The 12,974-nt window shown below is 54.6% G+C and overlaps 1 protein-coding gene across 2 annotated transcripts in view; it reads left to right on the forward strand.

Moving 5' to 3' along the window:
- ABTB2 (ankyrin repeat and BTB domain containing 2) overlaps positions 1–12,974 on the forward strand; it is a 182,313-nt gene that overhangs the window by 156,377 nt on the left and 12,962 nt on the right. The window contains exons 4-9 of one of the 2 annotated variants that reach the window (XM_060159430.1): positions 4,424–4,576; positions 5,923–6,088; positions 9,050–9,139; positions 9,706–9,822; positions 12,089–12,185; positions 12,444–12,579. In XM_060159430.1, the coding sequence (XP_060015413.1) occupies positions 4,424–4,576; positions 5,923–6,088; positions 9,050–9,139; positions 9,706–9,822; positions 12,089–12,185; positions 12,444–12,579 (759 nt within the window). The remainder of the gene's footprint in view (positions 1–4,423; positions 4,577–5,922; positions 6,089–9,049; positions 9,140–9,705; positions 9,823–12,088; positions 12,186–12,443; positions 12,580–12,974) is intronic. The other variant, XM_060159431.1, reaches the window with a different exon arrangement.

Raw genomic sequence — 12,974 nt, forward strand, 5'->3', positions numbered from 1 at the left:
TGATGGGGCAGCTGAGGCTAAGGGAGATAAAATAACTTGCACAGGATCACAGTTTAATTCATTGGGAGTGCAATGGATTGCAGCCTAGGGCCGTCTCCCACCAGAGCCTATGCTCTTGACTTCGGTATAGTAGGTACAGCTGTTGTCATGTGGAGGCTGTGAAATAACAGCAAAAGGGTTTCTCGTGATGGAAAATGTCTAGAAACCACTGACTTAACACCATCTTTAAAAGAAAAACAGGCCCAAAGAAGGTAATGATCTGCCCAAGGTTACAGAGCCGGTTCGGCTGCTTCCTAAAACTAGGGCTGTCTCCCAGTGAGGATTCAGTGTGGGATCCTCAGGTCCTTAGGCCGGGAGCACGCACATAAAACACACACCATTCTAGAACTGGCTGGACTGGGACAGAATCCCAGCCCCACGCCTGAGAGCAGCCTTGCCTCAGGGATCGACTACATTTGTCTAAGGCAGTGGTTCTCAATGAGACTTCTCAGGAGTCCACAGGGTCAAAATTATATTCACAATAATAAGGTGTTATTTGCCTTCTCACTCATTTTCTCACAAGTTTCCAGGGAGTCTTCCAGAAGCTGTGTGACAGGTGAGCATAGTGTCACTCTGATGGCTGACGGGATATGAGTTTGTGTATTCAGATGTCTGAAGTCTCTGTTTTAATTTCTGATACAATAATTAGCGCTAGAACAATACACATAAATAAAAGCTCTTTGGGGGCCTCAGTAATTTGTAAGAGTACGAAGGGCATCCTGAGGCCAAAGTGCTTGAGAACCGCTGCTCCGTGGTGCCAGACCCAGCAAAGGGGGAGGTCAGTGGCTTGCAGCCACACTCAGCCTAGGGAAAGGGCAAGAAGAGGGAAACAGGCTTTTTTCTCTGCGAGGGAACCAAGCAGAGAGACCCTGGGGATGACGCATACTCAGTCATTCCCAGCTTTGCTCCTCTAGAGCCTTTTCACTCCACAGTCAGGATGCAGCCATGGCCGGTACAGATGGGAGTTTTTATAGGGATTTTCCAGAATGTCCAGTAATGCAGGCCAGTTTCTCAGCATACCCAGTGGGCTAGATGCAATTACCAGAAAGGAAATAGTAGCCTGGAACCCACAGGCCAAGGGAAGGATGTTACTGAGAAAGTCCATGAATTGCTTATCATTTTACCTTCCCATGGGCCGCAGGTCAGGGAGGTGGGTAGACCAAGGAGAAAGGCCTGAAGGGGTCATTTGGGGGGCCGCAATGGCCTTGTTTGTGGACAGGTGGGCACCAGCCACCACCCCAGAGGCAGAGTGACAATGTTAACCCTGAAGGATTTTTGTATGTTGAAGAATATTAATCAGTGTGCAATTCAGGAAACAGAAAACACATCAGGTGTTTTAAACAGGAAGGGATTTAATGCAGGGAATTTGGTGCCAAAAGAATCATTGGAAGGACTCAAGGAGTAGGTTCAAGGCTGAACCTCCAGGAATGACTCCAAGGACAATACAGAACTTGCTATCAGGGTGGCTACTCCCTCGGAGATAACCCTGGGAACTGCAATTCAGGATTGAAGCTGGAGCCAAGAAGCTTCTGCCATTGCCTTCAGTAGCAGTACTGCTGCCTCTGGAGCACTCAGGAAGCTGGGAAATGGACACCGGAATGCTCTGTAGGGGGAAAAAATCCCTCCTGTTTTATGAGTTGGCTTGCTAGCAGAAACAAGCAAAGGGGACACAAAGGCGGCCTCCGCCTCACATCCATTTACCAGATCTCGTGCAGCTTCGTCTTAATGGTGAAGCCTAATTTGCAAAGAAGTCTGGGAAATGTAGTTTTCAGTTTTCCACGTCTTCAGCTAAGATGGTAGAATGGAGGCTGAATGAACCCATCCCCAGTATCTGCCCACCTGTTATCAACACTGCGTCTTTTCTTGTGCCGAGTTATAAGAGGCACAAGGCGGGAGAATGAATCATGACACCATCTGATTAGACTTCATGGTTTCCTGAGTTCCCTCTTGGATTTCCCGTAGTGCAGCTGGGAGATGCTGCTTAGAGCATTCGCGGCCACACGCGGCTCTTTGTCTTGGCCGTTGGCCACAATAGGGAAGAATGGCTGGCAAATCCACGAACCGTCTTTTTGTTCACCCTTCAGTCTCCAGTGCTGGTGGTTTAGATAAAACCTTCCCCTTGGGTCGGAAGGACTGACATGTAGAAGTATGTCTCTGAGCTTGCCTTGTAGCATTGGAGTGTAAGAATTATAAAATTCCAAACTAACATTTGGGGGGAATTCAAATGGGCATTCACAATTAAAGAAGATCTTGGAAACGGGAGTAATTCACAAAGGGATTGTTGTTCCTTCCTGGATTCTACAAGCTCCCCCCACCATAGGGTCCTGGCTTCCCACTCTAACGGGTCCACGTTGTGACTCTGAAAAGTATATGCCATTCTCTTCTGGGCAGAAACAGGACTCGGTCCAGAACTGATAACTTGGATGCATTATGCCACGTTCCTGATGCTTGGCCATCCTTGCAGTCATTCGGTTTATTGAGGATCTGTTGTGTCTAGGACCTGCGCTGGGTACATTTTAGAGAACCAGAGATGAGGAAGGCATCGTTCTTGTCCTGAAGAGGAATAATCTAGTCAGGAAGATGAGACGCATTCATTCTGGAATAGAATTGTAAGGGATCTTGGAGAAGGAAGAGATTATTTTCTTTGGAAAAGGGATGTGGGGAGGCTTCTAGAAAGAAGTGGCATTGGAACTAAGCCTTGAGGATCAATAGGATCTGGATGGGCAGAGGTGAGAGCTGGTTCGTTCTTGTGGTGGTGGGAACGGGCAGGGTGGGCTTGAGAACCACGAATGCCTGACGGTCAGGTGTGTCCTGATGAAAGGTGTGAGCCAGGCTTGGAAAGTAAGTTGAGTGAGGTTCTGGGCATCCTTGAAGGCCAAGGCTACAAGGCTTTCCCAGCCTGTGGCCGCCTTGTCACCATAGCGATTGGTACACTCAGTGCACCAGTGAAATGACTCTAACCTAGAAATATTTTCAGAAATGACAGAACCAGGACATCAAAATAATTTCCAAATGAACCACGTTCAAGAATCCCATCCGATTCTCTTTATAAATAAATAAAGAAAGAAGTGAAAGCATCCTTTGCCCTCAAGAAGAGAAGCTTTGCAAACTTTGAAGTGACCTAAGCTTTTGAGATCTGAGATCAGCCATGTGAGGGCATCTTGAGGTGACTCCCCGCAGTTGATTTACTCAGGAGCTGAGGGGAGAGGGTGGAGGTCGTCTTCCTGGACAGAGTACCTCTTTGCGTGTCTAGGGGAAAGATGGCAACAGCACAAGGCCTAACGCACAAGGATCCCAGGGTATCAGATGAAGTGGGGTGTGGAGGGGGCATGGGGGGCGGTAGGCATGAAGCCAAGACGGGCAGTCGGGGCCCCTCCACAGCATGGGGTCTGCTGGGCTGTGGAGTGGTCTTCCGAGGTCTTCACCGTGGGGGATGGGCCGGAATGGGCGGAGGACCAGAGTCAAGCTTGGTGGGGTAGGGACGGCAGGGCCTGGGGCGGGGAGGGACCGGCCCTGAGCGGCAGGACCATGGTATTGCTCAGCACCAGGGGGCACTAGTCGCTGTCCTGTGAATGGTGCCCCCTACTGGCACCCAGAACGCCTGTGACCGGTACCCCCTGAGTTTGTAGCTCAGAGGCCTTGCTGGACCAACCGCCTCTCCCTGCCTCCTCCTAGCTGCCCCACACCGTGGCCATGGGTTCTGGGTGTGACATAGGTCCTGGGACAGGTCCTCCCTGGAGGACCTCGGGCGCCAGCCTGGGGCCACCCTGCCTGCCACAGGAAGCGACATAGGCCCACCTCAGCCCGGGGCTCAGTTGAGGAGGGAGTGGCTGTCAACCACACACAGGTAGTGTGCCATGTGTCGTCTCACGTGGCCTCACGATGATCCTGAGAAGTGGGGACTGCCCCATCTCACAAGTGAAGAAGAAAACAGCCTCGGGGTGTGGTCTGTGGTGATGAAGGGCACAGCTGGGTTTGGAGCCTGGGTCTGTTCGACTCTTTCCTCTGCACCCCAGCACCCAGAAGGCAGGCATCCTCTCCCCTCTGCAGAGAGGGAGACCCCGTCTGAATTCTGTGGAGGGGACAGGAGTCCCCAGTTCCACATGCTGGCAAGCCCCTTCCTTGATGGGCCACCTAAGGCCCTCAGGCTCTGCTCGTGGCCCACGACAGGGGTTCCTTCCGAGTCCTGACTGAGTTCCTGTAGAATGGGGCAGATCGCGCTCTCCGTGAGAAGAGTCAGGCCCCCTCCACCTCCCGCAGCCGGAAGGCTGCAGGGGACCCAGCCTCCGCGGCTGTCCTGAGAGTGGGTGCCGAAGGGGGTCCCCTTCTGTGCTTCAGGGAGCAGACCGCCCAGGCCTGACCCCCTCTCTCTGCTGCCTCCCAGGCCCTTCATGCTGCTGCCGCCGCTGATGGAGTGGATGCGCGTGGCCATCACCTACGCGGAGCACCGCCGCAGCCTCACCGTGGACAGCGGCGACATCCGCCAGGCGGCGCGGCTGCTGCTGCCCGGCCTGGACTGTGAGCCCCGGCAGCTCAAGTACGGAACCAGGGAGGCGGGGGGTGCGGGGGGGCGTCTCCATGCCCAGCCCCCGGTCAGCCCTCTGCTCCCTCCTCCTCCTGGGTCCGGAGCGGGCAGCAGGCAGGGGCTGCAGGCGGTCCGCTCGAGCTGCGCTAAGGTGCTCTCTGCACAAGCGCACCTGTCGGAACTGATGTGTTCTGGACCTTGGCTGCTCTCGGGTGCATCCTCTGCAGCCACGGGTCGGGCCCGCAGGGCAGACTCCCATTTGGATTTGGGTGGGAGAGCTTTCGCAGTCTGACTCTTCGGGCCATTTGGGGGTATGCAGCAGAAGTGGGCCTCCTTCCTGCGGTTACCACCATTTTCTGGAGCACTTTCTAGGTGCAGACCGGCTCTGAGCCCTTCCTTTTTACGTGCACTTTCTCAGTCCTTGTGACAACCTCAGAGAAGAAGGGGCTTTAATGCTCATGTTTCAGATGGAGAAACTGATGGTCAGGAGGAACAGTAACTTGCCCAGAGATACTCAGCTAGCAACGTGGCCATGCCCGAATTTGAACCCAGGCCCGTATGGCCCCAAGCCTGGGCTCTTAGTTACCTTCCCAATGTGCCTCTCTTGTATTGGACTGGCCTCCTGAAGTTGTTTCAGAGAAGCGTTCCCCTGGCCATGCTTGACCTGGAAGAGCCTTGCTTTTTTTTTTTTTTTTTGTCTTCTGTCTCCATTGCAAATGCCAGGACCTCGTTCTGTGGCATGTACTTTTTACTCTTTGGCATAATCACGACTCCAGGCTGAAGCCACCTGTTGGAAGCCTGTGGGCCCTCTGCAGACGCAGGTTTTATCTGTGACTCTCCTTGGTAGGATGGCTTGGCTGCAATGGGAGTCTGGGCCACTCTCTGCTGTCTCTTTGTTGCTTCGGGGCCTCACCAGGAAGCACTGAGGGGAGAGGATGGAGAGGCAAGAACTGGAGCTTGGCCTCGATGACTGAGAGAGTGAGAGTGCGCCCTTCTCTGTGCAGAAACTATACAGCCAAGAGCTGTGGCCCAAGGCCCAAAAGCTGGAGCTTCTTCCTCCTCAGAGCAGTCCCCTGAGAGATTATGTTAGATGGGAACCTTGTCTCTGACAACTGACAGCTCCCAAGAGCTCAGAGCATGTCTTTAACGTGTTTGTAGAACAGCCGACTTATGTGCTCTTCCTGTCACCGAGCGTGACAAGGCCAGTCACTGCCGATTAGATAGTAATTCCCAGTCCTCCCCCCCCAACCTCATCCTCACACCACACATCAGCCCAGAACAGTTGTGTCACCTCTCATAGGGAGGCCATGTCCTAGCAGGAAGAGCCATGCTCACACACCCTGGTCTCTTCTGCGCAGACCCGAATGCTGTTTCAGTTCCTTCCGGAGGGTGGATGCCCCAGCGGCTACTGAAAAATTCAACCAGGACCTGGGTTTCCGCATGCTCAACTGCGGGAGGACAGACCTCATCAGTCAGGCGATCGAGGCCCTGGGTCCCGACGGGGTGAACACCATGGATGACCAGGTGCGTTCTGAGCGCTCCGCCAGCCAGGCTCAGGACCAGAGTCCACAGGGGTTCGTGACCTCTGGAGCCGGTGGCACAATCCCTTCTGTCCCAAACCTGAGACCCGCCCACTCAGCTCTGTGCTCTAAGAGGTGGGCTGCTTCCTGAATCGTGCCCTGCCATCCAGGTACAATGTCAACTCAGAGACTTCCCTAACACCCCTTGGAAATCCTTTGTAACAGGGATTCTGCTTCCCCTCACTGGAAGGCTGGAGGTTGCCCCATAGGGTGCAGGGCTGGGAAAGAGTCCAGAGGAGTCAGCTTGATAGCGAGCTCTAGATCATAATCACTGAGACTTGTATTGGGAGCATCCTGTGTGCCTGCCACGTTCCAGGCCTGTAGAAATCCTTGCCTTCATGAGTTAACATTAGAGGAGACAGATACTGAGAAACACACACACACACACACACACACACACACACACACACACACACACACACACACACACACACACACACACACACACACACACACACACGCACACACACACACACACACACACACACGAGTATGTTAGTGAAAAGTGCTAAGGTGTTAAATGAAGCCAGAAAAGGGGAGAGGAAGTGTTGGAGGCAATTAACAACTTTAGGTAGAATTTAACTTGACTTTTTTGGCTTGCTTTATTTTTGTTTTTGCTGTGAATAGCTAACATTTATATAGCACTCACTGTGTTCCAGGCATTGTTCTAAGCACTTTGCACAGAGGAACTCATTTAATCTTGACCACAGCCCTACGATGTAGGTATCATCCCCATTTTATAGATAAGGAAACTGAGGTACAGCGGTCACACAACTAGTAAGGAGCAGAGCTGGGATTAGAAGAACCCAAGTGGTCCAACCCCAGGCTCTTCACCACTGTGGAAGATGCAGTTTGTGTATTCGATGTAGTTTTGTGAGCTCTGCAATATATAGGTAATGGATTTCCTATATGGGTTTAGAAACCCACACAGAAGCATGAGGGAAGTTAAATGACAGCTGAAGGGTCACATAGCCCTCTCGGATGAGATGACAGCATGGTGGAGAGCATGATGAGGTGCCTGGCGAACCCAAGCCAGAGTGGACTTTGACAGGTCGGGCTTGAGCAGCCAGGGAAGGCTTTCTCCTGGGGGATCTGGGCCAAGCTGGAGTGAGGGGTGGTGGGATGCAATGGAGAGGAGTGGGGAAGGCATTGCTGGGGAAAGGAGATGCTGGGGGCAGGAGCGTCGGGGCGGGACAGTCGGGCGCGTGCTAGGACAGGTATGCTGCAGCCGAGCTCAGGGAGGCGACAGGCTGGGTCCTGGGATCTCCCCGAGGTGCCTCTGTCAATGCAGGCTATGGGGCTTTCATCCTGGGGGGTCATCATCTTTCTCCAGCAGTGCAGTGGGGAAGCCCATGGACACTAGCCTCAGACGGACCTGGAGTTTAGCCCTCCGGTCAGAGCTGTGGCAGCTTGGACAAGCACCCCTCTGAGCCTGTCCCCTCACCTCTAAGATGTGGGAATAAAGTACCCGCCCCATAGGGTTATCGTGAGGCTTTCACATCAGGCACATAGTAGATGCTCAATAAAGGTCCGTCCAGTTTTGTGTTGTTGATACGGTGATGATCATCCCTGAAATCTGTTAATCAGCCTCTTTTGATTTGGCCTCTTTAGGTGCCTGCAGTGGGGAGGGGCCAACACAAAAAAAGCAGTTTCTCCTTAGAAGGCTTGTAGCCTGGTTTACACTCCGAATCATGTTCAGATGTGTGGAGAAAAAAGAAGTCAAGCATGTGCCAAGGGGAATAAAACAAAGCCAGATTCTCACTCGGTGGCAGCGGGCTTTTCTCTAAATGTTCGGTCCTGTTTGTTCCCTCAGCCTCAGTGTCTGCAGAACGATCTGTGGGTAAAAAGGCCTCTCACCCGTGATTAATCTCGGGCCATTTCTTTATCTCTGGGCACTAGGCAAGGATTTATGAGGTAAGGAGATCTTGTCTACACACAGATAACCTAATAAGTAACATCGTGGGGCTCCAGACAAACGCTTGCCAGCATCCAGCTGTGGAATAACACTTTCCACCGTTGCCTTTGCTATTACTGGCCACCGAGGAGATTCCCCGCCAGGGAGGCAGCTCCGTTAATCGCCCACCTACACTCAGGGAGGGATTGGGGCTCAGCTTTCAGAAACGCTCAGAAGTGCTCACAGCACGAGATGTTAAAGTCAACCTCTCCACCCTCCGTGAGATGCCTCAGGGGAGAGCTTCGCAGCTGAGGCAGACCTGGGTTCCAGCTGAGTTCATCCTCTTACTTACCGTGTGACTGTTGGGCAAGTTAATCCCCTTCTCTGCTTCTCGTCTGTGAAGTGGGGACAATAACAGAACCTCCCTAATAAGGATGGTATGGTCATTAAATGAGACGATGCATGTAAGTCACTTCACACGGTGATTTACCAGTACAGGGCCTGGGGTGGGTTTGGATGTGGCAGTGTAACATAGTAGCAGTGGTAGTGTTGTGTTATGTTAATTAGTTAGCTTATCCTTAGTTAGCTGTACTAAGCACTTTATACATAGTAACTCATACTCTTTACAACAACCTAATGAGGTAGATACTGTTGTTATTCCCATTTTAAAGATAAAGAAACTGAGGCACAGAGGAGTACAAGTAAGTTGTGCAAAGTTTACAGCAGAAGTAGCCTTTGCACCAGAGTCTGGCCATGGGGCCTGTGCCCTTTGCCCTTCTGGCGACCTGTAGTGCTCATGGAAATGTCCCCTCCTCATCCTTCAGGTGTCATACGTCCAGTGGGCCTAGGAGGGGCAGGTTGTCTTGTTCAGCACAAGACACAGGATTGTTCAGGATGAGCAGCTGGTCAAGCAGGAAGACCTGGATCTGGTTTCTGGGGCAGACACCTATGGAACACGTGTCCTCATGTTCTGTTTGCAGACAGTTTAGCATCTGCCTTTGGTTCATGTAGGGTATGACGCCGCTGATGTATGCCTGTGCTGCTGGGGATGAAGCGATGGTCCAGATGTTAATTGATGCTGGAGCAAACTTGGACATCCAGGTGAGAAAGCCCCCAAGGGCTGCACCGGGCTCCTAACCCAGCAAGAGAACACCCCAAGGTCTTCGTCATCCATGCTGGCTGTGATGCTATGGACAACTAGACGTGTCTCAGAGGACTGAAGATGCAAGATGCACAGAGATCACAGTTAGCAAAGAGGGTTTTTCCTCAAGATTTGAACTTTCTGTCAGAGACGAAGTGAGCTCAGAGGGGAGTCGAGCAGAGAGAATGGCCGTAATTCTGTTACTGTAGCACCTTTCCCATTTTATCAACCTAATCCCCAGCCATCCCCACCATCCCCAGATACTTCTGGCTCTACCTCCCTCTGAGGCATAAAGTGTTCCCTCTCTGCTGTCTCTCTGCCCAGGGCAGACATCACTAATTGAACATCCTTTTGAGCCTTTTCCACAGGGTACTCCAGGCAGACATTGCCAATCGAATGTAGAAAGCTCTTGAGTTGACTCCTAGTCACCATCCCTGCAGGGCTCCCCTTAGCTCAGGTGGCTGTATCACCTGCCCAGGAATGTCACTGACCTAGGAAACACTGATCATTTGTGCTATTTTTCCAGGTTCCAAGCAACTCTCCCAGGCACCCCTCCATCCACCCTGACAGCCGGCACTGGACCTCACTGACATTTGCTGTCCTACATGGACACATCTCTGTGGTCCAGGTGAGCTCCTGCCAGGTATGCAGCATGCCCTCATCTTGCTGGGTGGGTTGAGCCCCAGGCGTATCCCCAGCCTTACCTGTGTGAGCAGCAGCCTGGAGTCAGACACCAGAGGCGCTAGTTAACGCTAGCTCACTTGGTCAGCAAAGACCCACCTGGTCTGCCTCCAGGAGCAGGCTTCAGTGTGAGGATACATGTGAGAATTTTAGGGAGCAAGACACAGGCCCAAGTAGTACCAGGCCTGCCTGGCGTCTCTGCATCTGTGGGTGAGTCCTGGGGCGTGCTGGAATCTGGAATCTGTGCAGGTGTGCTCCGTTTCTCTCCTCCAGTAATCTTTCCAACCCTTAGCTGTTTTTACTGCCTCATGAGTTCTGCCGGCTCTATACAGCATGCTGTCCTTCCGGTTCTGCCCCTCCCTGGTAGCAGGCGTAGTCTCTCAGCTCCCCAGTTCCTGAAAGAGGACTCAGATTGGCACAGCTCGCCTGTCAAGCCAAGCCACACTGTGCCCACCTTGGTCCCAGTAGCTGTGGCTGGCGTGAGGAGCGGGTTCAGGCCTAGAAGTGGAAGCCGTGGATGGGGCATGGTGACACTGCCACTCGGCTCCCAGACTCCTTCACTCCTCAGGCCACAGGCCCACAGGATTCCAGACTCCTTCCTGGGAGTTCGTATTCCACCCTTGCTGTCTGCTAGATTGTGGGGCCTTTGAGAGCAGGAGTCGTGTCCGGCCTATTCATCGCTGCGCACCCAGGCCTGGCCTATAGGAGGGATGCAGTAAATGGTGGTCAGTGGGCTGACTGCCACATTCTGCCTGCTTTTTGGTTCACGTCCTCCTAAGGCCCTGAGTAGAGTTCCACGCTAGCCCAGACTGGCCTGCAGGGCTGTGCCCTGGACTCACCTGGACTGGTGCCCATTTTCACCCTGACGGGCAGGCCTCTTCCTCTTCCACCTTGGCACACTGGCTCAGGCAGCGATGCCCTTTCTGCCTGACGGGGCCTCCTACCGACAGCCGCCCCCATGCTCCACGCTGTGGGGAGGCTGAGAAGTCAGCCTGGGCCCCTCGGACCTGGTCTCCAGGTGGCGGGGCCGTGGTGTTGCCTTAGCTGGCCAAGCACGGGCTCTGAGGGGGCTTTGGTCTCCGGAAACCTGGGAGGGTTGGAAGGCGGCTCCCTCCAGAGCAGCCGGTCAGGAAAGGTGAGATGGAGCTGAAGTCACCTCTCGGTGAAGCAGACCCACCCCTGCCCCAAGGCAAAGCCGGCCGGCTCAGCTGGAGCTGCTTGGTATCTGTTAGCCCTGCCCCATCTGTCCCCTGCAAGACTGGCCCTTGCTAGAATGGGGAGAGGCCACCTGGTGTCCCAGACAGTGAGGTTCTGCCCCAGCCCCACACTTCCCAGCCTTGGGTAGCTCACCGAACCTCTCTGATGAGAACCCTAAAAGCCACTAGTTATTGAGCCCCTATGGAGAGGTGAGCACCGTTTCACTTCATCCCCAGCAAGGCTGCAAGGCGGGCCTCTTTTGCATTTTCCAGATGAGGAAGACTGAGGTTTGGGGAGTTGAGGTACCTGCCCCAGGTCACCCACTGGTCTGTGGCTAGCACTGGCACTCAGCTCTAACACCTCTGCCGTTCCCACTACCTCTGTTGCCTCCAGAGCCCCAGTTTCCCCCGGTTGATTGGGGGGTGGTGCCTTCTTTTCTGCTCATCTGTGTGAGTTCTTACAAAGATCACTGCAGCCAGTTTGTAGGAAACTGTTTGAAAGGGAGAAATAGCTCAGAGGTCCCTATAGCTTAGGGGCTTGGTCCAAGGCCACAGGAGTGGAGGTGAAGATTCTAGACACTTAGAGCCCTGAAGGTAACCAGGAGTTCTAAAATTCTGGTTGCCTGGACGCCCGGGTGAGCCGGTCCTTGGTCACGTGCCACAGGAGGGAACTACAGGCCCCTCCCCAAAGCCTCCCTGCACGTGCCCCAGACACTCCCTACCACGTGCCACAGGAGGGAACTACAGGCCACTCCCCAAATCTTCCCTGCACATGCCCAGACACTCCCTACCACGTGCCACAGGAGGGAACTACAGGCCCCTCCCCAAAGCCTCCCTGCACGTGCCCCAGACACTCCCTACCATGTGCCACAGGAGGGAACTACAGGCCCCTCCCCAAAGCCTCCCTGCACGTGCCCCAGACACTCCCTACCATGTGCCACAGGAGGGAACTACAGGCCCCTCCCCAAAGCCTCCCTGCACGTGCCCCAGACACTCCCTACCACCTGAAGTGTCTTCCCTGTGCCCTGGCAGTTGCTGCTGGATGCTGGTGCCCACGTGGAGGGCTCGGCAGTGACCGGTGGCGAGGACAGCTATGCAGAGACACCCCTGCAGCTGGCTTCTGCAGCCGGTAGGTACACCGCTGCCCTGCCCAGTGCGGGTCCCCTACTGCCCCACGGGTCCACCTGCTCCTCCCCACGGTGTCACCCAGCCTGGCTGAGCTGCACACGCAGACCACTGTGGCGAGCCTTGAAGCCCCTCCTTCTGGGTCCCAGGGGCTCCTTCACCCCATCGTCAGTGTTTCTGCCACACTCGCTGCCCAGGCAGGCCCAGCAGAGGGGCAGTGGCACGGGCGGTGGAAGCATCCTCGGTCCACCTTGTCTTCCAGGGAACTACGAACTGGTCAGCTTGCTGCTCAGCCGGGGCGCCGACCCCCTCCTCAGCATGCTCGAGACCAACGGCATGGCCTCCTCCCTCCACGAGGATATGAACTGCTTCAGCCACTCAGCCGCCCACGGCCACAGGTACCCGCCCGGGCTTCCTGCCCCGTGTGCTGGGGGGCGTGAAGCAGGCTCTCAGCAGAAGAACTAGGCCTGGAGGGCCTTCCAGAGGTGGGGGCTGGGGTGGCTGCACGCACACCAGCCGGAAAGACGGGGCTTCAGGCAGCTCGGGGGCCCCAGATGTTGGAGGCCCGGAGACGCTGGGCTGCTTAGAGGTCCTACAGCCAGTTCCCGGCAGACGTGGGACTGGAGCAGGCCCTCCCATTCCCCCGTGAGGCTCTCCACCCTGCAGCCACCCAGGACCCCATCCCTTCCCATGCCTGGGGTGCTTCTGCGGTGCCTGCAGTGGCCTGGGGCGCTAGAGGCTTCCACACAGCAGGCAGCTCCACCACGAAGATGCCACTGGTGGCTCTGCAGGA

This window comes from Lagenorhynchus albirostris, chromosome 9, assembly GCF_949774975.1.
Source record: "Lagenorhynchus albirostris chromosome 9, mLagAlb1.1, whole genome shotgun sequence".
Classification (NCBI taxonomy): domain Eukaryota; kingdom Metazoa; phylum Chordata; class Mammalia; order Artiodactyla; family Delphinidae; genus Lagenorhynchus; species Lagenorhynchus albirostris.